At 31.0% G+C, this 27,967-nt stretch overlaps 2 protein-coding genes across 4 annotated transcripts; both read right to left on the bottom strand.

Annotated features, from left to right (window-relative positions):
- Positions 1–165: 165 nt before the first annotated feature.
- GUS2 (glucuronidase 2) lies at positions 166–6,264 on the bottom strand. 3 transcript variants are annotated; one of them, XM_020692877.2, is made up of 10 exons: positions 5,814–6,264; positions 5,101–5,457; positions 4,935–4,971; positions 4,646–4,829; positions 2,867–3,015; positions 2,531–2,764; positions 1,581–1,770; positions 1,337–1,462; positions 1,086–1,185; positions 166–723 (listed from the first exon to the last, which is right to left on the bottom strand). In XM_020692877.2, exons 2-10 carry the CDS (start codon positions 5,308–5,310, stop codon positions 331–333), a joined length of 1,623 nt encoding a protein of 540 aa, XP_020548536.1. In that variant the 5' UTR covers positions 5,311–5,457; positions 5,814–6,264; the 3' UTR covers positions 166–330. The 3 variants fall into 3 exon arrangements, with proteins under 3 accessions (XP_020548536.1, XP_011072824.1, XP_088735263.1); XM_011074522.3 differs by having other exon boundaries at positions 5,101–5,361; XM_088879137.1 differs by lacking the exon at positions 5,814–6,264 and adding an exon at positions 5,562–5,669.
- Positions 6,265–9,530: 3,266 nt separating this feature from the next.
- On the bottom strand, positions 9,531–16,760 carry LOC105157962 (flavin-containing monooxygenase FMO GS-OX-like 9). Its single transcript, XM_011074521.3, has 7 exons — positions 16,119–16,760; positions 15,177–15,247; positions 13,635–13,793; positions 13,167–13,249; positions 11,687–11,822; positions 10,486–10,659; positions 9,531–9,924 (listed from the first exon to the last, which is right to left on the bottom strand). The coding sequence occupies exons 1-7, from the start codon at positions 16,672–16,674 to the stop codon at positions 9,736–9,738; spliced, it is 1,368 nt and encodes a 455-aa protein (XP_011072823.1). The 5' UTR covers positions 16,675–16,760; the 3' UTR covers positions 9,531–9,735.
- Positions 16,761–27,967: the final 11,207 nt, after the last annotated feature.

The following is a 27,967-nucleotide window of genomic DNA, read 5'->3' as shown; positions in this document are numbered from 1 at the left end:
CAATTTAAATTCAGTTTAGATCGTTGATTTGATAGTTAAATTTGGACCTTAAATTCAAATTAGGTACAATAGTTTTTTAAATAAGGATATAATTGTCATTTTATTAAAAAATACCAAAAAAAAAAGAGAGAAAGGCATAACACACGAAATAAATATCACAAGACATTCACTAGCCATTTGCACTTTCATTTCTTCAAAATAAATAAATAACATTTCCAAGAATTATACAATAAAATACAGAGTATGTAGACCACGTACAATATAAAAAAACCAGCATCTTACTTGTTAGCTAGCTATTCATTAATCGCCCAGAAAATGTAGAATGACAGTCTACTTACACCCTGGAGTACTGAAATTGGGGAACACTACAAACTTGATAGAGTAAGGAGAAATACTTAATGGAGAGTTCACATCTTGGAGGACTGGAACCAAACTTGGGATGTCTCCAGTTTCAGTCAGCTGAAGCCGCTTCCCGTTCAGCAACATGATTTTACTCTGAAGATCACCGTTCTCGGGAGTTAAGTGATACTCCTCCCGGGATAATTTTTCATCCGAGGCTTTGTTTCCGATCCATGAGAGTGATCTCTTGAGGCCATGCACAAAGGAATTCCTCTTTGTGCCTGTTCTATCTTTCATGGACAGTTCAGCGATGTTCCTGGACTCAACTTCGACATTGTAAGCAGTTCGGTTGCTTAAGTTGATCAGAAGTAAAGTTATACCAGCCTGAAACAACAAAGAGTTTATAGATTGACAGAATTGTAGAAGTTGGGAAGAAAATGTAACTCATATATATATCAAAGGAAATGGTTAACTTTTATTACAATGACTCCGCTGCGAGTTAGTATAATTACTGATTATGACACCCTTTGGGATTACAAAACCGCCCCTTCAAATTTATAGCATTGAGCATGTAGTAATGTTTAGAAACTTGCTGGAATGTTAATGTTCATTTTCAAAGACTCAAGGTAGTTGTTCTGTAGTTTATCCTGAAAGGAAAGTAATTGTAAGGGGTGCATATGTATGCACGTGTATCACTGTCTCAAGCATTTTGATAGAACAAATGGCAATAATTGAAGGGTTCTTACTCTTTCTTTCGTACAATGAGCATAAGAGCGTATATACGGTGGTGAATGGCTTTCAACAGCCAGCACTCCTTTTCCCATAAGTTGATGCCAGAGAAGTGCACTATATTGACACAAATAATTTATATAAGATCAGAAAACATTTGAACTATAATGTTAATAAGCTGTAATCTCTAAAGTAGAAACTATAATGCTAGTTAAAGATAAACAATAGGATAAGAAAAAAGAAATTTATACCAAGTCGTTTTGCTTACCTGTAATAATCAGGGTTAGGAACAAATGTAGTTTTGTTCAGGAGCCCATAGAATCCACCAATCAGAGTCTGCCTACAATAAACTTTGGTGTCATATGTAGCTGCCATTCCAAGTTGATCCAGATACCTAAATTCAAGGCACAGATGATTTAAACCTTTTAGATAGGCAGGAAATAACTGAAATTCCATGTTAGGAAAAGTATTTGATGTTTATGAGTAGAAGAAAAGTTAGGCTGAAACATTACCAGAAGCTGTTCGCGAACGTGTTAGATATGTCCTTAGCACCACTGTTGTAGGCTCCTCCCGATTCACTGACCCAAGCAGAAGCCCAAGCACTGTTTGCTTGAATGGTTGTCCTCACATTGCTAAATACATATGATGCTTTGTTCAAGTGGTCAGGATTTAGGATTTTATTCATGATGTTTCGGTCATTTCCTGTAACATGAAGACAGACATTAGTGGTCGCACCTTTTTATCTTTTGGTATCATTATGCAAAACCATAACCATTTACGGTAAACTGGTGCATAAAGATTTTCCTTATCTAATTTGTAAATTGGCCTGGAATTAGATATCTTGTGTATCATATTATGAAAGCATTTTCTCTATTCTTGTTCACAGAATCACAATGAAGGGATATTAGCCAGGATTAGTAGCATATCATTATATTTTTATAAACAGCTAAAGTTACAGGGATCCTTCAAGCCCACTTCCTCAGCCTCATCTAAATCAACTGAGAAGTGAAGCAAAAAATGGAAAAACAAGTATAGACCAAAATGAAATAGGAGACATGAACGAGTGTTCTATTTATTGTCTTTACAAAGGTTTAAAAGTGAAATGAATGAAGCACGTAATCTCTTGGGTTTATTTCCACAACAACTGCCATTTCTTGTCCTACAGTAACCGAAGTTAAGAGACGCTTTCAGTAAGAACAGAGATGGAACAATGAGTTGTAGCACTTTTGTTGAGATTTATATACTGAGTTGTGCCAAGTTTTATCTTTGGACAAATGCCTAGCAAACCTGTTCACAAAGTCCTAGCAAATACTTAATAAACTCAAAGATTAAGGTCATATAAAAGACTAGGTAAGGATATTGTTTCATATATCAAGATGGACTTGGAGATCCCTTGAAATCTAAGTACTTGATCTGAATTAGAACTCAAGTAATTGCTTTCAATGAAATTAACAGCACGCACCTGGTCCGAGAGTATACATATGATGTGAAACAATATTGACCACGCTTTCACCTGAGACTTGAAGCAGCTTATCAAACCACAACTTATCATAGAACCCTCCCGGTGCCAAGAGAGGAGATTTTGGTAGGGAATTTCCATACAGTTCAGCAATCATAGCATTTAGACGGATTGAATCTTTTCCATATTGTTCAGCACCAACACTAGCACCAATCCCCTTGCCGCATAACTCATTACCTGCCAAAAGAAAAATGAGAGATTTTAATCAACTTCCGTTGACTACAATTTATGAGATCCTTCATCTTTGACAAATGAAAAGAAATAGTTTAAACTTCATACCAAATTCCCAAGTATCAACGTGGTATCCCTTGGATATAGTGTATCTAATAAAGTCACGAGCATTTCTGGAATCCCAATCTCCGCCCCAAACTCCTTTTCGAATATGGTGCCTCCCGTTTAGAGCATTAAGGCCAAAAGTCAAAAGAACTCTGCAAGGACATAACCAAAAGTGAAAGAGCTCAGCAAGAACATATATTTAGTAGTTCCTGGATAGTTACAGGTAATTTTGAATTCAGTGGACTAGATAGTAAAATTTTAACAGCTTTAATGTACATGTTTAACTAAAGAGTGCGTAGACATGCATGTGCGTGAGCAGGATAACATCTAGCTAACTTCATAATGGTATGCGAAAACAGTTTTCTCACAACTGGATAGCATGAGTGGGTACTAACCAACTTTAAAGGTGCAAACTCGGTCTGTATCTAGAACACCACAAGTATATTGTTTCAGTTATTGCAACCAGGCAAGTCCTAGATTTATGTGCAAGAAAATTACAAATAATACCAGATAGAAGATTGTCACCAATATAACTTTGAAACAAAGTATAAAATAGAAACTCAGATTAAGTGGCTAAACCACCAGTTGGGGAACTGGGGGAACTGAACATAATCACCAGTTCCCCTCTTCAAAGTTAAAGGGACCTTATCCCTTTTAGGTGGTTAGACAGTAGCTTTATTTTTTCCACGACTTGAGCAAATTCACATGAACCTCTGGTGAAACTATCTGCAATTCGTCATGAGATAATACTTTCTTTTGCAGAGAATGTACCACCAACCTGCCAAAGCAAGTTGAACACCACAAGAAGCTCCACCACTCTCATCCTCTATGAAATTAACCTATATCAAATTATTTCACAATCTAAAGAAAAATTTGCACATAAATGCCTCCAGAGCCACCATCACCTTAGACCTCCATCTAGAGAAACTAAACTTATTAATAGTCATACTCCTCTCTTAATGTCCGCATCCTGGATCTGCCAATCCTCTTCTCAGTTGGGCATTTGGGTGGATCCAGGGAACTCTCATTGTTGGAGTGTCTGGTTTGTGGTTTACATCTCATAGTCATGATTGCTTGCTTTTGACTGTATTGGTAGTCGAACCTTTTTATGGTGAAAAAACATATTGATTATTTCTCGGAAGGAAAAAGACAGTTTGTAGTCCAAGTTTTCAGTTTCACCACCAGAAAAAGTAGAACTACTTCATATATAGAAATGCACAAAAGCACACCTTCATATGAGAAATGCGGAAAACCAAGTAGAATAAATGAAACGAGCTAAATAGTCCCTCCTGAATCTTCAGCAATAAACTTGGCCATCAGCTATGGTGGATTGATGCTACTCAAACGTTAGCATGATTAATCCTGAAAACACAGCCGGATCAAGCGGAACCTATACATGAGTGTATCCAGAGCTTCTAATCAACTAGGGCCAATTGCCAATCAGAGAATAGATGGTCAGAAGCTTGATGAAAGTATCCTGTATCAATACAGTATTACAACTTTCACATTTAAAAGTATAACAAAGGCCAAGTGTGGTGTTAGCAGTGGCCGAATTAATTAATTATGGAACCCTAAATCATTGGACTAGACTGTTTATACAATTTTAAAAATGTCTTCATTTCTTTAGGCCTAAGCCCTCCAGCAGTCGCACAATTTTTTCAACAAGGTTTCTCTATTGTAGCATATATCCAAATATCAGTATTGAAATGGGGACACACTCTTGTAAGCGTGTGCAGACACACATACATCAAGCGTCAACCAAGAAATGAGAACGGATCTTACCCCGTCTTCTTGAAAAAGTTATTCAGCTCATCCCACCTCTTCATACTTAAGCATCCCTTAGAAAATCCAAACAACCCACCTTTCTCCTTCCTAAATGAATGACAAGGAGATGTTGAATTTCCGACATCATACAGTACTTGGTCTTGCAAAGAACCACCAACTCTAATTCTCAAATTCTTGAAAGCTGGTGAGCACCATAACAAAATAAGATACAACATTGAGGTGCCATATAAATGTACGGACAAGAACAAACAGAAAGATTTCAGCAGTAAAAAATGGAGATACAAACCTCGAATAGCATTGCTTAGAAAAGGGTGAGATAGGTCCTGGAAAAAAGAATAATTATGATTAAAACTCATGTATAAATGTTAACAGATAGGAAAATAGTTGCCATGTGTTGTAATATTGAGAATTTCAATCTTGGCAAAGCCAAATTTCACTGACAAAGTTCTTACAAGATTTATCACAGATGATGATCCCCAGGGGCATCTATTGTAGTTACACTTATCTTGAGGCCACCAGTCAATGGTGGCGCATATGTAGTTAACATCCGTTTCAGCAACCGTTGTACTTGTGTCGATGACAACTCTTGCCTCTTCAGATTTCTGCCCCAAAAATGCAGGAAGAAACGCTAGAAACACCAACAGTGAGGTCCGAAATCTCATTGGTTCATGAACAAGAAGAACTTCACTGGCAACTCAACCAATTCAAATAGACTAAAACAAGAAAAAAGGAAAAAAAAACCCGAATCAAGTCCACTGCTCCTGCCACATGACATACATCCATATGCTTCAAGAGAATCAATAACCCCACTGGAAAAAGTACGACAAGACTTAATACAGAGAATAATTACATCACAAGGGATCATCCACAAAAGTGATGTATAACCAAAATAAAAGAAACAGTTGACATATACCATTTCTTCACATCTACGGAAAGCTACCACCTATTTGATTAAACCAAGACAACTCGAGCTGGCAATCAACCTACCACCTTCATGGGGAGGGTACCACACTTTCTTTGGAAAAAGTAAAGCCAGCAAGAAACAGAAAACAACAAAAAGATCCGATCTTTACTCCCATCATATTCATTGAACAAGGAACAAACGAACATCAGAGCCAATCAAACAACATTCATAAAATAAGAAGGGAACCATGAGAGCGCTAACCTCAGAAATCACACGTTCTCCATTGATGGCAATAATGAAGCCCAATTCCAATCCCGAGCTACAATAGCCAGCTAAAAGAATGATGTTTTCTTGGTTTCAACTCTTTCTTGGGTTTTAGATGCCAAATATACAACGAAAGAATAACTAAAAAAGGTGTTTTTCTAAAATGGGTTGGTCTCAGATTTCTTAAATTTTGCAGGAGTTTCTGAGAGTCGGCATCAGGCGCATGAAACGGAAAAGGGGTTTGCTATACTAACACAGTTGTAATGCTTTCGTGAAAAAGATTTGGAAATAAAATAAGATTAGTTTGTCTGGACAAAAGTCCAATTATTTGCTGGGATTCCAATTTTCATGATTAAACTTGACTTGAAGTCATGTTAATCTTTTCCATATCTCGAACTTTACCTTCACCAGAACACTATGCCCCTACAAGTTCATCAATTTCCTTCTTGGGTTGATTTTGGCAACTGACTCAGGTCCCAGTTCAGTCAACATCAGCTACCAAGATTCTTTGCTTCTTTTTCCAATTTTCTTTTTGTTACAATTTCCAAGTATTAAAAAAAATGAAAAATAATAGGTATATCAAAGAAAATTGGATATAAATTTCCAGTATTTTCTCCTCGTTAGCCATTTTAATTTTTAATTTTTACACTTTGTTACTATACATTATACTTTTATTATTTTATTATTTCTCACTAACTTATCAAAACTCAGTACTTAGTGGTTTATGTTAAAGTTGAAATCCAAAATGCATTGGATTTTCATAGAAATTCAACTTGAATTTTAATCTTTTATATTTATAATCTCAAAATATTGGTAAAAAAACAGATGACTCAAACTTTTATTAATCGGGGCGCAATTTAGCCCACAATACTAGAATATAGTACAAGTCTATTTTTCTTTTCCTTTTCTCCTCCCCTCTTTTCGCTTCCTCCTTATAGAGTTTATATGTCGATCATGCATTGTTGCATTGATGAGGGGCTTGAATTGTACTACATTGTCTTATGAAACCTAAACTCTTTTATTGGCTTTATTCATTGGAGTCATTCTGCTAGCGACCTCCACATTATGTCCTTGAGCCAAAACAAGTTTCTAGATTTCATACATTATCACCTTGAATTTGGATTGATTTCTAGATTTCATTTAATAAAAACAATTATGCTACTTATCATATCATACTTACCCACTTAATAATGAAAAGTACTGTTCAATATTATTCAATTTACTATTTCCAAAAATGTCAACCATTACTTTTCTAGGTTGACTTTTTCCTCCATCAGCAATCCCCAAACCCTGAATTTTCTTAAAATATTTAGGAATTAAAATAATCATAATCTCTCTTCCAAGCCTATCCTACCTTAAGGTGGTAATGGTAAAAGATAAAAGTTAAGTATGAAAATAATGGGTTAGTCTAGTTTATAACTAGATCCATTTATAAAAGGATCAAATACACTTTGCCCTCTTGAACTATCCCTGATATAATGCTTAACCCCCTAACTAACAAATGTAACACTTACCCCCTATATTAAATTTTTGGACAATCTTGTCCTTGTATTATATATAAAGTTTAAAGAATTTGTTTTTTTAACAATTTTGTATTTTAAGTTTAATTAAAATTTCTCAATTGAAAAAAAGTATCTTTTAATTATAATGAAGTAATAGAAAATTAGTAAATTAAATAGTTTGAATTGTATTATATTTTACAGACTCTAAGTTAAGTAATGAATGAGTACAAAAAATATACAAAATAACTATTTGTTCTTTTAGATAAAAATGAGTGATTAAATGGATTTTCGAATATATTTCTTTAAATATGATAAAATATTTATATTTATTCATTTTTTTTCTAAAAATATTTAACTTTTTGGTTAAATATATATTTGTCAATTTCTTTTAAAAAAGCATATAGGAATTGTTGGTTATATTATATTTGTTGTGTATCTACTATATATATATATATTAATTTATACTCCATTTGTAATTTAAATTATTTTTTTATTAAAAAAACTAATTAAAAAATAACTTGATGATGATTCAGTATGCAAAATACTAAAATATATATTAAAAATAATATAATTATTCAAAACATAAGGGGCATTTTTATCCAACTAGAGAGGTAAGTTTTGCATTATTATTAGGGAGTAATTGTTACATGAGGGATAATTCAGAGGTGCAAAATATATTTTACCCTTTAAAGATGGTTGGTGGGAAAATTGAATTATGATATCTAGGCTGTGTAGGTTGTGTACCTCAAGTGTCATAATCTGGAAACCAAAATTTTGAAGGTGGTCATCCATAGTAAAAAGTAGCACATGTTTGCATAAACCAATAATGCAAAATCTGTTATCCACATTAATTCCAAAACCAATCAGAAACAATGTGAACTACTTACATCAAGTTGTAGAGTTTTCAGCAAACAATGACTGTGGAATAAAATCCAAAATTGCAGCAATACCAGTCAATAGAAACTACTAAAATGAATTTTTTTCTCTGATCTTCAAAGGGTTCAGTGCACGGCCAACTTAAGAGATCCACATAATTTTTTGCATGCTCTTTACTGATAGTCTTTGTAATTGGTCTGCTTGAGAAACAGGGCATGAACCCTCTTCCTCAGACTTGGGAGAATGAAATATGGGATTTCACCACTAATAGCAAGTATGGCAGGTCCACAAACCTGCTTATATGTCTTCACATGTCCTCAGGCATTAGATTTAGATAGAAGATGGCACTGTATCATGCTTGCAAGGTGCCACATTCTGCAAGTACAGATCCTCATCTCTACGTTATCTTGAGGCACAATGTTCCTCTCCAACCTAGTTGCTTTTCATTGTTTTCTTGTAATCTCTTCATTAGGTACCTCTTTATCCAGTCAAGCATAGTTAGGATGGGCTTATCTCTTGTCTCACAAACATTATTTCAAAGCATGAGCAGCTTGTGATGATCTTTACAAATCTATTTCTCCTCCTTGGCGTTTGCTTCAAAGCTTGATGAGACAATTCACCTTAGGGCTTTTTGGAGGAAGATGCACGTAAGGGAAGCGTCGTGCATTTTCTCCAAAAGCTACTGGCGTTGCTAATGTGTTAATATTTGACACATCACTTCCGCCATGTCATCTTGGCCGTATTTTTTAATTTCCACATAAGCAACTTGGGCTAGAGTGGCAAAATCCCCAATTTTTATTTGTCACGTGCTAAGCATGTACCCTTAAGGTTTGTTTCCGTCTATAAAATAAATCCTTATGTTAGTCAAAATTTATCGAATTTGCTGATATTAACAAAAAAATCGAATAAAAATTCATATTTACATTCGATTGAGTTATTACTAATTAATTAAGAATCATATAAATTTTTTTATAACCAAATTATTCTTGTACATCTTCACATACTAATGAATGTAAGGATGTATACTTTCACCATTATAAGGGTAGTCTAGACATAAAAATGTGTTTGACCTGCAATAAATCTGTAGTAAGTCAGTTGATGATAAATATAAATTTTGTTCAATTTTTTTTGTTATTAAAATACAAATTCAGTGGATTTTGACTAATCGAGGAACTTATTTGTTAGACGGAAGCAAATTTCAAGAATACTAGATGAATGCAAACCACAAAGGATATACACGTAACGACACTAAAACTCAAGAGAGAGGAGTGTAATTATCGCTATCCAAAGATCACATCTATTTGATACAATTTTAACATAACGAAAACGGTGATCATGTTCATAAATACACTCCTAATATTCATTCATACTTCATCATAATTTTACGTTCAAAACGAAAGCATTTCTTTTCCTCATACAGCATCAAAATGAACAACAAAAATCGTTTCGTTTTCTAGTATGTTTACCAACTGTGAAAAATTAATATGATCAAAACGGAAGCTATGTGTATGTAAATTCATATAATTAAGGTTATAAAGTGTTCATGGCCGATCGAGCTGAGTGAAGTGAGGGCTATTATGAGCAACACGGAGCATTTCTTCATCTTCTTCATAGGAATCTCGATACGTCTCCAAGTTGATTTCAGAGTTTCTCAAAGCTGAAAGGCACAGCTCTTTTCTCCACTCCTCTAAATGTGGGAAATCGATGTAGTCTGCATACTTATCACAGTACTGCAGAGGGATATGGAAGTAGCACATGAGAAGTTTCAAAGATAGATAAAAATTTGGAGCAACAGATTTAATTTCAGACCAACTATGTATATAGTAGGGAACTAGCATTTTTTGGTTCTACACTTTTCATCCCATTAATTATGAATTCTCACTGATGGTGTCATCAGTTACAAAAGTGTCAGCACGAATACATGACCGTTAACTCTTCAACTACTTTTAGTCCCATAATCAGTTACAGAAATCTCATTGACGGTCCCAAAAGTTGCCAAAAATCTTGATCATTTTTAGTGCTTTCATCAGATTCCATGAGCATTAAAATGGCTGAAAAAGGACACCCGATTAAGTTGGTCGCGAATATATGTTTTTTTTTTGGCTGTTTTGGCAAATTTTCGTAATTAATTTGTATTCTTAATCTATAAAATTTTTTAAATTAAAGGATAAATTTATGAAAATAAATTCATGATCAAAATTTTCCACATTGTATTAGTTAGAAGACTAAAATTATAAATTAAAAAAAAAAAAAAAAAAAAAAAAACAACCTTGTAAAGAAGTATGGTTTACCTCAAAATTTGCAACATCATGTGTATTGTGCTTTGGGATGGCAGCAACATCCCTTGAGTGATAAAACTCCTTAATCGATTGCATCATATCTTCCCATGATGGCAACCTTCTTTTCCCAGACAGCAATTGAGCAATCCATTTTGCTTGGGATTCAAAGAAAGGAAACCCTATAATCTACACATCCAAACATATTTATATATATTAATTGAACCCTAAATTAATTTCCCAACCAAGCTATACATATATAATTAAAAGTTATTTAGAAAATGGATTTTTATACGAGTTTTAATCATACACGACTTTTTGACTAGTCGTGTATTATATTGACTCATGTTAGACAGATACAGATATGAGAATACAAATACGACATGATATCAATACAGGATATGATAATTTTTGTAGTTAGTGGGCATAAGATGCAAAATGATTAGATGAATTAAAAAATATTCTAATTTCTGGATAGCCATTTTAATTTTCTTATCAAAAGGCCATAAAATTTTTTATTTCTTTCATTTTGCTCCCCAAAATTTTGATACAATATCATTTTTTTTATGGAGTTGGTATATATTTTTAACATGTATTTGAATATGTATTTAATTCTTTGGTTCTGTTTTTTATTTTAAGTTTTAAATAGGGAAATATATAATTTTAGACCTATAATTTATGGAGGTGGTATTTTTTCTCTTGCACGAATTGATTATCGCAATTTAGTTTTATAACTTTCAAATTCTAGCAATTTCCATCATTTTCCTGCCAAGTTGGCCAGAAAATTGTATTTGACTTGCACACGATCTAATTAAATTGTAATTTTAATCCTATAACTTATGGGCATTGGCATTCTAATCCTATAACATTGGAAAGTTAGAAATTTTGGTCATGTACAAATTGATTTCAGGACTAAAGTTATAATTTAATTTTGCTCATGTGCAAGTCACACGTTCCATCCGAACAAAAAATGTCAAAATTATAAAAGTTACAGAACTAAATTGCAAAAATTATTTCGTGTAGGACTAAAAATACTATTCCACTCAAGCTATAGGACTAAAATTACAATTTTTTCTTTCAAAATGATACATATACAAAATTTATTGAATACTGTACGTGATCATTTTTTAAAGTATCCGTGCATTATAATTACTGATAAATATTTGTAACTTACACTAGGAATAATAAAAATTAAAATAAATGACAAAAAAGTTACCTTTCGAGGAATGCCAATAAAGGATAGAGAGGGAGCCAGTGAAGGAGGAAATGTGTGCTCATAGAGGGGTCCCACTCTGTCATCATCCACCACTACTATTCCTTTGGTGTCAAGAAATGGAAATGAATAAGAGTACCTGCACCACACATTGCCCCACCACTTTTAATTAAACATTATTTAAGATTGATTTGATTTAGGTCATAAATAATTGAATTTGTAATTTAATTATTTCTTATGTTCTTGAAAATTTTGTTATATATTACACTGAATTCACCACAAAATAGAAGATTATTGACAAAAAATACCAAGTGACAGTTTTAATATTATCATTAATTATATATATTTAGTGACAAGACTGTTTATTTTATCATAATAAAAAATTTCATGATTTTTATTAATTATTATTAATATGAATTAATGACAAAAAAATGTATACAAAATTATCACTAAATACAATTAGTGACTCATGTATAGTGACGATGTAGTGACAATAAATAATAGTTGTTACTATTTTATGTTGTCACTAAGTTGTCACTATAGATGTATCACTGATTGTATTTAGTGACAACTTTATACACATTTTTTGTCACTGATAATTATATAGTGACAAGATAAAAATTACAATATATATTATTAATGATAACTTTAAAATTATTATTTGATAGTTTGTCACTAATATCATATTTTCTTGTAGGGATTTGAAACTACACTTTATGAAAAAAATCGTATTTTACGTATCACAAGTTAATCCTTTTTCGGTTTTGGTCCCATTATTTTTCAACTCACCACATTACATCCTATAATTACAAAAAAAAAATAATAATTTTAGTCCCAAGCCTTAATTCAATTAAATTTTTAATGGAAACATCACGAGTATGCATGATCTCCGTTAATTCTTGACGAGAATTAAAGTTGTTCCCACCATAAATTTAACAAAATTAAGGTCTGAGGTTAAAGTTATAATTATTTTAGAGTAATGAAATTCAACGCGGCGAGCTAAAAATAATGGACCAAAATCATAAAAAGGCTAACTTGTGAGACGTTAAATACAATTTTTTCACTACGAAAAAAATCATCATTCCCTATACTATAAATAAGACAGTTTGAAAACAATAATAATATTATCTACCATAACCATACAAAATCAATTCAAAAATTTAAATTTTGATCATAGTTAATCAAAATTCACTATTATTTTATATATATATATATATATATATATATAAGCCCAACACATTTCCCATTAATTTTTAATTATCGCTAATATTTTAGCATCGTCTACATAAATAATAGTGAATAGCCATTACAAAATTGTGTTTAATTATCAATAATCACCATAATTTTTTGATTTTTAATTATAGTAATTAGCCGTGACAAAAAAATTTATTCTTTTTTGTAGTTGTAATTTTGTTAATTTCTTAATTAACCTTTTCTTTTTCATAGGATAAATAAAACTTCATAAGAATAATCAACAGTTTACCCTGTGCAGTATATGATGGTGTCTGCAACGAACCAAGAACCATCGACGAACAAAACCCTCCCGTCTTCATGCAGCGACTCTATCTGCAATATTTTGCAAATGAATCCACCAACAAAAAAATATATATCATTCTTAATTAGAGTAAATTACATTAATATCCTCCGAGATAAAGCTAAAATACACAATTTTTTCTACTTTTTTTAAAATCACAACTTCGCCCATGAGGTTATAGTTGTAATTACAACTACACCCCCTATTCAAATGAAAAACTTACACAAACACCCCTTAAAAAATAATTTACTAACACCTCTCTATGGGGTGTAGTTGTAATTTTATAAAAATACAAAGTGTTTGTGTAATTTGACTTAACTTTAAAGGATGTCAATAAATTTTACCGTTTTAATTATTCTCGAAAATTGAATAATAACTATTTTTGTTTGTAAAAAAAATAATAAATGTAAGACAAACCTGTGGATGGAGGTGTAGATTGTGGTATTTGGAGATGACTTTTGATAAGCCTTCAGAAATAGTAAGGGACTTGGCACTTAGGTGAATCTCCTTTGCCACATTTACAAGCTCAATTGATATGTCCTGTCCGCTTAATGAGTTCCCGACAACCACAACTACCTGTAAAGACAACTGCCAAGTTTACTAGGGAAAAGAATGAAAGATACTACATTGATTTGTGACAAGGATGCTTTCCTTAACAGGAAAACTGCTGTCCAGGTGGGGTGGGTCCCACGGAAAAATTATTCCCTATGTTTGCATTCATGTTTTGGTATTTTTAGAAATAATATAAAATACATCCAATATTTGTTTTTGTGTTTTTACGCCTTATCTGTGTGTTTTTTGATTTTTTAACTTTCTGTATATAATATATATATATACATATATTTATATATATAAGATAGAAAAGACATGATTTGACAATAAACAGTGATTTCTGTTTTCCACAAAACAATGTTAAACACACAATATTTATATATAAAAATATATAAAAAAGAGATATGGTTTGACAATGAACAGTAATTTTTGTCTCCTAAATACCAACATCAAACCGACACCATTTATTTTAAATTAGTTTAAATTACCTCAATATACAAATCCAAACATACCATCTATTTTCAATACACACTTACTTATCTCTATTTTTCTCTCTCTATCTTCACAACACCAAACAAAACACTCAAAACACAAATCGAAACATAACGATTGTGTTTTTCCCCTCACCAGAAACAACAGTTATAACCCATTAGCACCGACTTCTACAGCCTGACAATTGAGAAAATTACAATTTTGATCCCGAAATATAGAATGATTTACGACGTTAGTTTTATACTTACAAAAGGTATTTCAATATTAGTTCTATGGTTGCAGTATTAGTCCCATACATTAATAAAATACAAAATTAGCGTTAATGCTAGTCGTAAGCATTGCAATTCTTTACGGTTGGACTAATTTTGTAATATTTTCTTACAGTGTGGGACTAATATTGACTATTTGAGCAAGTATGCAGACTAATATCGCAAACCACCCTATAATTTTGTACCAAAATTACAATTTTCTCTAGATAATTCCACAATGCACTTTTTTTATTTTCCTGCCAGGATTTGTACGTTTTTAAAATTATCAAGATTTAAGGGGTGTTTGTAATAATCTTATTTTCACGGTGGAAATAAGTTGTACAGAAAGTTATGAATAACATAAAAGCAAAAAGTTGAGAGTGTTTAAAAAATAAAAAATTAAATGTGAAAAGATTTTGAAGTTTGAGTGTTGGCAAAATCACAATCAATATTCACAATCGTATTAATAAGCTGCGGAAATTAGTACGAAGTTGCTTATAATATTTTACTTTAAATTAAATTAATTTAAATAATTTACAAATAAAAACTTTAAAATAAAAATATTCAATTTAATTTAAATAATTTACAAATAAAAACTTTAAAATAAAAATATTCCTTTCAATTTATTTTGAACAAGATGGTGATAAATGATAGTTTGCTGTCTCACCTCATTCTTGAAGGGGTCTGGAACCCTGTAAATGTGACTGTGCATCTGCCTTCTCTTCCATGTGTCCATTCCTAAACAAATCCAATGACACAATTTGATTATTAATTGTTGACTTATGAAAATAAATATGATGAGTTGAATATATAAATCAGTAAATATAGAAAAATATTCCTAAAATAAATATTAGAGATGATTAGATAGTTCTGTTTGATCAGTTTTAAATGTATTAATGAAAGATGGGGGATGGGGAGGGTGGTGACAATGTAAGTTTTTAATAACAAGAGATTTCGAGCATTATGTTTAAATATCGGAGAATGTCAGTATAATTATTTGTAAATATAATTTCATAGATTATACATATATAGATATAAATATATTTTTAGTCCTATAATTTTGATATTTTTGGCATTTTTATTTTTTATCTTTTTAGAAACGCAAAAGAGTCATGTAACTGTTAGATATTTCGTAATTTTGGTTCTTCAAGTGCCAGATTTTTAAAAAATTGTTGGAATAAATCATGTGTGCCTCACATATTTCATTTAAATTGATTTTTTTTTTCTGATTGATTCACTTTTTTCAACATGGGCGAAAAACTTTATAAAAAAAAATGACTTGACACATTATTTGTTCAGGCAACTTTTCTGCAAAATCTGGCTTCAAAATGATCAAAATTGCAATATTTCAAAAGTTACAGAATTTTTTTGCAACTTCTAAAAAGATAAGAGATAAAAAATGACAAATTTGCGAGGGGCACGTGATTTTCTCCGACAACTTTATCAAAATTTGGCCGCCGTAAGGACCAAAATTGTAAAATACCAAAAAAGTACTGGAGTAGACAAGCCTAGAAAATAAACCATAAAAATATTAAAATGTCAAAATTAGAGAACAAAAATATATTTAAGCCAATATATATATATATATATATATATATATATTATATACCTTTTATTCTAGGCAACCTAGGCTGAGAATAGTGGCCGGTGGCGACAACCACCGCGTCGTAAACCTCCTCCACGGCCTTCTCCGCCGCCTTGCTCCTCACGACCCACTTCAAGTCGTCGTCGAGAACAGGGTAATCCAACATCTCCACATGCTCAACCCTGGTATTGAACCTTATCATCTCTCTCAATCCAAACCTCTCACAGAAGTCTTGTAGGTAGAGAAAGAGCTCCTCATGACCGGGAAACCTCCTCATATCCCTACCTTTCCTGGCTACGAATGGGAAGTCAGTGAAGCCCATGATCTCCCTCGGCGATGTTAGCCTCAACGAGGCATAAATGCTGCTATGCACCTTCAAAAACCTATCTTTCCCCAAAGGGTTTTCTTCCTCAACCTTAGGGTCATATAGCCATTGCCCTCCAACGTCATGGCTTTGTTCAAGAACCACAGTGCTGTGGCCTTCTTTCCTTAGCTCGCGGGCGGCCACGAGGCCGGCCGGCCCCGCCCCTATCACGCAGACTTTCTTGGACGACACCGAAGAGTTTCTCTCAGAGACCATGTTTGGGTGATTTTGATCTCACTTTCCTTGGTTTGTGAGTGTGTGAAATGTGGGATTGAGGGTGCATGGTACGTAGGGTGTTTATATAGTTGAAAAGAATGCCATAATGTTGAATGGGAGATCCCTATTTTTTATTTTTTTAAATAAGAGGGGGATAATTACTAGTTTGGTAGAACATATAGGCACAAACGTGAGAAATTTTTATCATTTTTTGGGAAGGATAGTACATATTGCTTTGGTTGGAGTTATTTTTAAGTAAAGTTTTTGGAAGTTTTGGGAATATTACTTTGGGATTTGAAAAATTAGTTTAATTATATTTTTATTTATGTAATTATAGTTATTTTTCATTTTAGTTTTCTAGCTTTTTAAAATTGTAAAATGATCCTTCATTTTCTTTTTAATTTCACGATTTTATTACAAAATTGACTGAAATTTTCTAAGTTGGTAGGAAAGTGACACCATTATAAATACGGTCAATTTTGTCCACAAAAGTAGAAAAGATGAAGGACCATATTACAATCCTAATAAATTAGAGAATTAAAGTGTCAAATAATTTTAATTACAGAACTAAAAATGAAATTAAACTTTAAAAGTAGTTGGGGGTTTATATATATTGGTAATGTGATGAATCCTTGGTACTGTTTGTTTTAGGTTTAAAAATTGTTAAAAATAGATGATTATATTTTTTATATTGTTTTTAAAAGGAAACAAAAGTTACTGTAAATATATCAAATAATCATGCCTTGATATATGTAATTAGTTCAAAAGGGATTAAAGTTAGATGGGAGTTAAATATACTTGATATCATTTTTTTGAGAAAATAAAAGTTATTGTCAATGTCAAATTATAACTTGACACACTACAAAAAGAAAAGAATTATCCTCTCAGTGCAACGATCGCGACTTAAAAATTATGATGAATCAATATTGTTCAGTGTAGTCAAACAAAATCGATACAAAAAGTTAAATTTTGACCAATACGAATAAACATTTGACATGGTTTTAACTATAATCAAAATATTTGTTATGATTTTTAGTTGTAGTTAATTGTAGCCTCGTCTGTAGAAGCAACGACTAATTAATAATCATTGCAATTAATTAGTATTTACCATACTTTTTTACTTTTAACCATAATAATTAACTATTACCAAGAATAAAATTTCTTCTAGTGACATAAGTTTTCGTATTTTTGTATGTAAATATAATATATAAAAAGAGGGAGTATAATAGATTACACGTTGAGTTTGATAATTTTTACATTGGAAGTTTTGCGTTGAATTAAATCAGTCAAAATCTCTAATACATAATGTCTAGAGTTATATTATCGAGTGAACATCAATTTATCCCCCTATGATATTAAAAATGAGCATATTATCCCCTTATGAAAAAAATATAACAATTTACCCCCTATACTTTTTAAAATGAAGCAATTTACCTCCTTATACAGGAAGGTAAATTGCTTCATTTTAAAAAACATAGGGAGTAATTGTTGTATTTTACAAACTACAGGGATATAAGTAAATTGATATTTATTTTTTCATAAGGGGATAATTTGCTCATTTACAATATCACAAGGGGGTTGCTTGCATTTCTTTTATTATATTATCTGTTTCCAAAGTTGGCCAAAAAATAAAATCAAATGACCCAATAATGACAGTTTATTCTTGTGAAGATGTGTCGCATGTCCTAATAGTTCCAGATGAAAATTTGATACTCAATTTTGATCCTCTAAAATAACACAAGAATTGGGTCATGTTTGGGAATCTTGCACTAAAAGCTAGCCAAGAAAAGTTGTGGCCACGTACAAAAGAATTGGGGGGCTTGAGACCTTTGGTGAACCATCTTTTTCACTTTATAAAGGCTACTAATTAATTAACGTGCATGGAGTGCGACCCCTCTTTGATGTTGTCTTCTCCAAGTTGGAATTAGAGTTGGTGCTACCAACTTTGATTTTATCCCCAAAAATGATTATATATTTATATATCAATGTATTAATTAAAGTATCAACATCCACTAAATATTACTTTTGATAATTACTGATTGTTATGGTTAAAAATGAAAAAAAATATGACAAATATTAATTAACTACGACTTAATAATAGCTATTAGCCGTTGTTTCTGCAGGTGAGGACAAAACATTAGTCAAAACTAAAAACCATAGGAAATCATGTCTTTGTTATAGTTAATTACCATGAAAATATCCATTAATCGTGATTAAATTTAATTTTTTGCATCGATTTTATTTGGCTGTGGCGGCTACAATTGATTTATCATGACTTTTAAGCAGTGGTCGTAAGGGAATAATTTTTTTTAATGTTCTTAGCAACAATATAAATTCCACAGAAAATAGTGGATTCGTTGCTAATATACATTAGTAACAAATGCTTAAGTACACTTTTGATCCCGTAACTTAATTAGTTCATTTGGCGTTTTCATGCTTTAACTTTCTAATGTAGCATTCTGGTTCTGTATTTATTTTTAAAATTTTCATGATTTTAGTTTTTTTTTTTTTTTTTTTTTTTTTTTTGCCGTCTGAATAATGTATCAATCTTACTTGACATTTTAAAAATTAGAGTTATTGTTTCTATTGGCTCTTTTTACCAGTATTTTTATTCTTTAACTTCTAAAGTAATATTTTAGTCCTGCTTCTTTTTACTTTTTGTGATTGCAGTCCAATATATTATTCTCGTCGAAGTTCACTGTTCTCACTGATAAAGATAATAATTATATTACGACAAATTTATTGCCACTTAATATATATTTTTAATAACAAACTTTAAAATTTGTGATTTGATATTTTTATTACTAATATTGTATTTTTTTGTAGTGTATCACAATTTTCATTTTTTGTGGAGTTTGAATAGATTTGTAGTTATAGAATTTTGAGATTTAACCGATTAATTTCCGTACTTTAATTAAAGATATATATATATATATATATAATAAATAAATACATAACATATTATTCTTATATAACGATTATTTTCGCTCTATTGGTAGAGCCATAGCTAGTTTGCAAATTACCTCACCATAGTACTTTGATCCTAAGTCATGTCATAGCTGTAAATTGATGAATTTCCAAAGGTGGGAGTGTCTTAAAGTCATTGATTTCTCAATTTGCACGCAAAATAACATTTCATTTATGGAAATTCAGACCAAGTCTAAGTAAAAGGGTATTTGGCTATGTCACGTCTTCAATCAATACTTATATATTGTTTATCTTATTAGTTCCTAATTCTTGTGGGCAGGTATCACAATTACCCTTCCTTTGGCACAACGTCCTCGTCACTGTACGCCATAGCTCATGATCGATCATCAAGCATTAGGATTCTAGAGGTGCGCTTCCACCAATGTAGTTTACAAGTTCAAGAGGTGGCTCCCGCACGTGTAACACTTTCTCCTGCATAGCACTTAGTTCCAACTCTGCTCAGCAATCGACCATGACCAAAGCCAACTAGTCCGTTGGATGAGATTCCAAACCCACTAAGTACATCTTTAAATTTGAATATGAACAACTCGTTAAAAATAGATATCCAATAAAGGCACTTGAATTCTTTGGCTAATGCTTATATGTTATTTATCTTATTAGTTCATAATATAAACGGGAAGGGTACCATAGGGTGAACTCTTCAAATTATAATAATGACTGAAATTTCATCAATTTATTACAAATTAAAATTATTAAGTAGATATTTTTTATTTGCGGGGAAAAACACTGATCATCTGAAGGGTAAAAATAAAATACAAACAAGATTTCAAGTGTTTTCGTCTATTGAATGATGATATTAAGAAACTTAAAAGATCTTATTATAAAAAAAATGAGTCAGCTTGCTTTTTTTTTTTTAAAAAAAAAAAAAAGGGTTATAAATCCTATAAACATCTCAAAATATTATAAGCTTTTCAAAAAAAAAAATACTAAATAATTCTATAGAACTTATAATTAATTAAACTTTGAAAAATCTTATAAAATATTTCGAAAAACTTACAAACTGAGCTAAAACCCTCTAGATTTATATATATGTGGTTTCTCTAAATTGCTTGATCTGTATATAATATATTCACGAGAATTAATTGACAGTCTCAATATTCTCCCAAATTAGCAAAATTCTCAATTTATATTCTTCAAAAATTATTTAAAACAACAAATATACTGTTCATTATTCAGTACACTAAAATAATTAAAAATCAACCAAAAACAATTACAACTGTGGAAAAAGATAAATACGGGAAACCCATCAATTATAACGTCTTAAGGCATATAAGACTTACCATTTTTTATGACTTTATTGGAATGGGAATATATTGAACAATATTCCGACGTATATTTTCTATTATTAAGAAAAAAAATAGATCGTATTATGTGATGTATATTGGTAAAAAATATTAACCTGCAAGGGTAATAAAGTAATTTAACACATATGAAGCACATGTTAAACAAATGCAACCCACCATACAATATAACTTCCAATACTATTATAAATAGCGAAAATATTATTTTTTTTAACCCAACCACTATTCATTTATAGTGACAACTTTCTTACTAAAAAATCGTATTTTTCACCTGGTGCGCAGTTGTGCCGTAGGTAAACTTTCCAGTTTTATGCTTTTGTAAAAACCCCAACCACATCATTATGATATATAACTAAAAGATTATTTAAGTGATGATTGATTTAAATTAACTGTACGTGTGATTAATGTAATTTGATTGTAGTTTGCTTTGATTCTTGGTTGTCATGAGTAGCTAAAGCTATATAATCACATCTACTCAGAGGATGTTAATTAAACTTGACTTGGCTGTAAATTAATACATATATAATTAAATGTGATCATCAATCTATGATATGATGATCATGCCAATTAAGAAAATGACAAACTAATCCTTCTCCTTTGATTACATGCAAACACAACCCCTGCATTCAATTATATGCATCTTTCTATATTTGAATATGCCTGTTTTAATATTAATGTTTCAGAATTTTTATTTTGAACATTTTTCCAGATTAGTTATGTGTAGATATTTAATTTTTTTTTTGAATCAGTTACATAAATCATTATGTCATATATAATTTCAGTTTTTAATGATTATAACAACTAATATATCAATTAATTATCAATATGCAATAAATAATTTATAATCAAGAATAATAATTACGGGTAGAATTCAGATTTTAAAGGTTTTTTGTCACACTTTCGTGTCACATACTGATGTCACATTTACACGTATATTTATATGTGTGGTCCTACTTTTAACTTATAACTTAATCTAATTTTAAGAAGAACACATGTCATGACTCATTGATGTAACACCAATATATATCAGATGAACGTGGCATAGAAGATCATACCAATATACAATGTCGTGTAGAAATTCACATCCTTAGTCAAGCTAGCAGTTAGAGGCTGTTTTGGCTAAAGTTTTTTAAAGCATCTTATAAGCTCCAATATTTTATAAACTTATAAGATGTTGGATCTTATTCTAAAAATAAATGTCTAAAAGTATTTCGAGCAAATTATATATTATAGCTTATAAGATGTTAGGGTGTTTGGTATAATAAGGTCTTTTTTTATTGATAAAGTTAATGGATAATTACACTCTTCTCCATGAGGTTTCGTGTAATTAAATGTAGAACCCCTATAGTTTTGAAAATTACGTCTAGTATCCTAAGATTTGCTTCTGTTTAACAAATAAGTCTATTGGTTAGTCAAAGTTGATAGAATTTGTTGATACTAAAAAAACATTGAATGCAAATCGATATAGGCCAAATAAGTTTTTTGTAGCTAAACCATCTTTATAACTGTGAAGATATACGTCATTACATGCATTAACGTGTGATGATGTATAAGAATAATTTGATTATAAAAAGATGGGATAATTACACTCTCCTCCCCTGAGGTTTAATCTAATTATACATAGACTTCATGTGGTTGAAAAATTATATCTAGTATCCCTGAGGTTTGCTTCCATATAACAAATAAGTCCTTTTGAGTCACAATTCATAGAATTTGATGATATTAATAAAAAAAAATTGGTTCAAAATCTAATTGACATATTGTAGGTCAAATAAATCTTTTTATGATTACATTATCCTTATACATATTCACACATTAATGCATGTGAGGAGGTATAACTTCACCGTTATAAGGGTAGTTTAGTTACAAAAGATTTATTTTTGACATGCAATAGATCAATAATAAATCAATCGAGCATAAATATCGATTTTAATTCATTTCTTTTATTAATATTGACAAATTTAGTGAATTTTGATTAATGGAGGAACATATTCGTTAGACGGAAGGAAGCCTTAGTGGTAATATATGTAACTTTTCAAACCACAAGGGTCTACGTGCAATTATACAAAATTTTAAGGGAGGAAAGTATAATTATCCTAAGAAGATCTAACCTGCAATAAATTAGAATATGTCAATCGAGGATAAATATAGGTTTTAATCCCGCTTTTTTGTTAATATTATCAAATTCGATGAATGTTGATTAATAGAGGGACATATTTTATTAGACGAAAGCAAATCTCAGGGGTATTATGCAATTTTTCAAACCACAGAGTGTCTACTTGTAATTACACTAAACCTGAGGAGAGACCATTGTAATAATCCCTAAAATTAATGACCAATAAAGACATAATACCATTAGAATCAAATAAAATATTATTTATATTTAAATATTTTAAAAATACTTTCATAAATAGTATACATTAGTTTAACTACAAATAAAAGTTTAATAGTAATAAAAGTATCGAATTATTACCTAAGATTTTGAATAAGAATAATATATATATACATTCATACTAGTAGAATATTAACATAGATATATAATTGATATTTTTTAATTAACGCAATGCCTATTTTTAGTCGTATTATTTATAATACGACTATAATATCAACAACAACCTTATTTTTGTTTCACTATAATTAATAATTTATTATGCAATAACGAAGTATTTTTTTTTTCAAATGCAAGAAAAATTAAATAGAAGTAAAGTTCTTTAAAATCTCATGCTTGTGCGTGTGCGCTCAAGCATGAGTGAGTGAGAGATAGAGTATAAACGATGATCTTTTTGTTTTATAATATATTAATCTTATAGAGCTTCTAAAATATAATAACAAAAAGGTAATTTTATTTTTAAAATTTTATAAAATTCAGAACATCTTATTTCGAAATTTTATAAGCTTTTCAATTTTTTTTTTCTGCCAAACAATGTTTTGGAGCTTAACTTTCAAATATTCTATAAGATGTTTTGAGCACCTAATTATAAGTTTTGCCAACCCTTTTAATAATTAATCATGTCCGTAATCGAAATTAATGATTAATTTATGGCTTCCAACAAAACAAAAAAAAAATAAAATAAAAGAAGAGGTACGTACAAGAGATTTTAATTGAATTAAATAAAATAAAAGTAGGAATAGATGGAAAGGCAAAAATGATGATGATGGATTTGTGGGATTGGGTGCACTCCAAGTGAAGGGGCCATCATAATTATAATATATTGCTGTTTCTCTTTGCTAGCTTTTAGTTAACTGCGCTCATGTCTACTTATATTTCCTTCCCTGCTTTCTTCTGTTGCTACATCATCATTTTGTCTTAACTCAGTCAACTAAAAGAGGCATAAATGAGAAATATGAAATAATTACACTCTCCTTCTCTAAAATTTGGTATAATTATACGTAAACTCTCTGTGATTTGAAAAATTATATTTAGTATTATTGATATTTGCTTTCTTTTAACAAATCGGTGATTTTGTTAGTCAAAATTCACCGAATTTGAAAATATTAATAAAAAAACCAGAATAAAAATCAATATATGCTACTGATTGACTTATTTATGATTTATTACAGGTCAATAAACCTTTTTATAATCATTTTACCCTTAAAACTGTGAAAAATATACCTCCTCTCTCACATTAATATGTGAAGATTAATTATAAAAGTAATTTGGTCATAATATGTGAAGATATACCAAGTTCAATTTTTTTTTTGTTTTTATTTTCAAACACTTCTTATTTCCAATATAACTAAACTTACAACTTCATTTATAATTTATTTCCTCTATCAAAGTAATTAAAAGTTATTGCAAACGTCCCCATAATTATATAAATGCACGAGCTCGATTTCTTCTTTATTTTTTCATAAAGGTTGTTACACAAGATTCAAGTTGGATTATCGTCTAGCACATCTTACTTTTGTGAGGGAGTAGTACTCTTTATTTATGCTTTTGTGATTTATTGTAAGGGAGTAGTACTCTTTATTTATACTTTTGTGATTTATTATAAGGGAATAGTACTCCTCGTTTACGCTTTGGGCGAATAATTATAAGGGAGTAGAACTCCCGATTTTACAATTTTTTTTAGAAATGATAGAGAATCAGTACTTCGTGCTGTAAATTTGCTCACCTTTTGATCTTAATAAAGAAGAGTCAGGGACTCTGAAAAGCTCCCAACCCTTGGGTGGTTTCAATTAAAAGAAAAAAAAAAACTCATGTACAACACAAAAATCTTGTGTAATGTCAGATGATATATATATGTAGTTGAGTAAATTCATTAATTTATATATTATATTAAAATTTCATTAGATTTTGTATCATTATTATTTTGAACTTCCAAGACAAACCAAATTGATGGTGGGGTTTGGTCAAATTAAAACTTGTGAACGATCTTTTCGTGGGTAGAGGACCACTTTTTGGGTCTTGGAGGTACTTACAAATCTCTATATGCTGCACAAACAATCATGGGATGTTTGGGCATGTTGGCTTGTACCTTTTTAGGGTTTAGGTACATGGGGAAAAAGTAGGCAAGACTGATCATATAGAGGGATATTGTACATATTTCGTTCGACAATGAGAGATGTTTTGTTACGAGATTATTTTGTTGATGTCAATTTTCAAAAATTAATTGATCGAAATTGTTTGATTAAGATTATTATTATTATTATTATTTGCTTGGAACGAATCCAAATATGTATTTTAATGTATTTATTTTTATGAAGATATACATTAATTAATGAAATAATATTTATTCTTTATACACGTATTGAGTGTGCCCTTATTGTTAATACTAATGATACGCACGTTCTATGTGTAGGTATATTCTTAAAATTATTTAAAATAAAGTACTTATATAATTTTTTTATTATTCAATTTCTAAAGAAAGAGAAAATACTTAAAAATATTACAAAAGATATTGATGCAGCATTAATTATGTATGCAGTGCATGCCTTTTTGAGTGTGACTGCAAGGAAAATCAAATTAAGTCCACTTGCCGCAAGAACATTCTTGGTTCGCAATTTTGACTATATGGGTATGACTCCATGTCCACTGTGGCGTCTTGTAACAACTGAGGCGGACTGTTGGAACTGATGGTATTTGGTGACGGTATGCTCAACAGAATTTTGATACGAACGTGTGACATCTTATGTGCTAAAATAAATTTTGAAAAAAAGGGTATTGGTGGATTAAAGTACTATAAATTTAGAAGTAGAACAATAAAAATAAAAGATTTTAGAGTTTAAAAAGTATAAAAGAACTATTAAGATAATGAACTTAGAAGAATAAAATAAAAACTATATGCCATGCATTATTAAAAAACATAACGAAAAAGGTCCAACAGGCCCGGCTTGGCTTGGTCCAACAAGCCCGGCCCAGACCAGATCCAAGATCAGGTGGTCTTGGACTACTAGGTTGGGCTGGTACCAGATATTGATTCCTACGATCGGCCCAATATCAGTTGAGTCCCAAGCGGCCTGGGAGAACCATCCCATTATTTATTGGTTCAATCCAAGTCTTGCATTGGGTTAGCCTAGTCCGACTCACTGTGCATCTTAAGTTGGTGTTGTTCTTGTTGCTTTGAGAGTATTCTTGAAAGCAGGGATTGGTGGAAGTGGGATATATCCCTACACATGAAATATGAACTCAAAAGGGTGTGTTCATTAATAATAACAACAACAACAACAAATAATTTAACTAATAAATCTGACAAAATAATTTAAACAATAGAACATGGGGGACCACATGCTTCAAAATCCAACACAAATCGGATAAAATATTTAAAAGATAATACAAATATTATGAAAAGAAAGCAAGAGCAAGTGCGTCCCTACACTGTTATTCCCTCCATCACAACATTGAAGCACTCAACCCCAATATCACTATCATACACACAATAAAGACTGTATTTAACAACAAAACACACACACACACACACAAAATCGACAAGTGTTGTTTACAAACAACTTAAAAACATACTCAACATTAAATTTTAAACTGCATGCTATAAACAACAAAAAATTAAAAAGGCATACCGTATTCTGGGGGAGGGGGGGCCATCAATCTTAATGGATTTGGGGTAATGAGGATTAGGGTTCGCGTAACAGAGGAAATGGGGAAATGATAGGACTTGATTTTTTTTTTATTCCTTTTTTTTTTGGAAATGACACGACTTAGTTTTATTTTCCCACATGGCATGCCTATTCAACTTCAATGACATCTGTCATTATAAGTAGATTGTACAATTAGATAAGTGGTTGGACAATTCAGCAAAAATTTGCCACGTTTGTAATTTTCGGCAATTTTAAAAATCGTCAGAAAATTTGCGAAAAAAAATACTAAATCGAATTTAATTTTATCATTTTAAAAATTTACTGAACTAATTAATTAATGAGCATGCTTACAGAACTAAATATGACTGGGGATAAAAATTAAAGACGAAAAAGATAATTTTCCCAGCTAAATGTGCAAGTAGTTCATGGACATAATATAAGTTCATGGCGTGGGTTCGAGTTTGTGGGTGGGAATTAATGTTATATTGGTAGATGATGTCTCCGATCCCTTATCCAACCGTGTGCGGCCACTCTCAAGCTCTACTGAGTGTGGCTCGTTTGGGCCTGTTTCGATAGGTGGCCCATTTTGGGTCTTAATCTGCCTTAGTGGGCTTTCCCCGGAAAGGCCCTTTACCTGCGGAACCCATATCACTACAATAGCAGCAAACTCTCTTTTAGTTTGTGTTGCTGTATTCACATTGTAAATCTTTTCTATTTTTTTTTTTTTATAATGGTAAATTCATTAAGTAAAGAAAAAATATAGAATGTACAAATCAAATGGCAATTTAAGTTGGCCATGGTATCCGTCATACTCTATACAAAACGATAGTACTAATACTATGAAATAATTTAGCACTAAGTATACGAAATCTAAACTCATCAACACATTGTAAATCTTTATGTTCTTGAGCAGGGTTTAACTCTCATTACCACTAATTTAGCAAGGCTTACGGAAATTCAGAAGTATG

This window comes from Sesamum indicum, linkage group LG3 (assembly GCF_026168435.1).
Source record: "Sesamum indicum cultivar Baizhima isolate 11 linkage group LG3, ASM2616843v1, whole genome shotgun sequence".
NCBI lineage: Eukaryota > Viridiplantae > Streptophyta > Magnoliopsida > Lamiales > Pedaliaceae > Sesamum > Sesamum indicum.
This window is presented reverse-complemented; position numbering and strand designations above follow the sequence as displayed.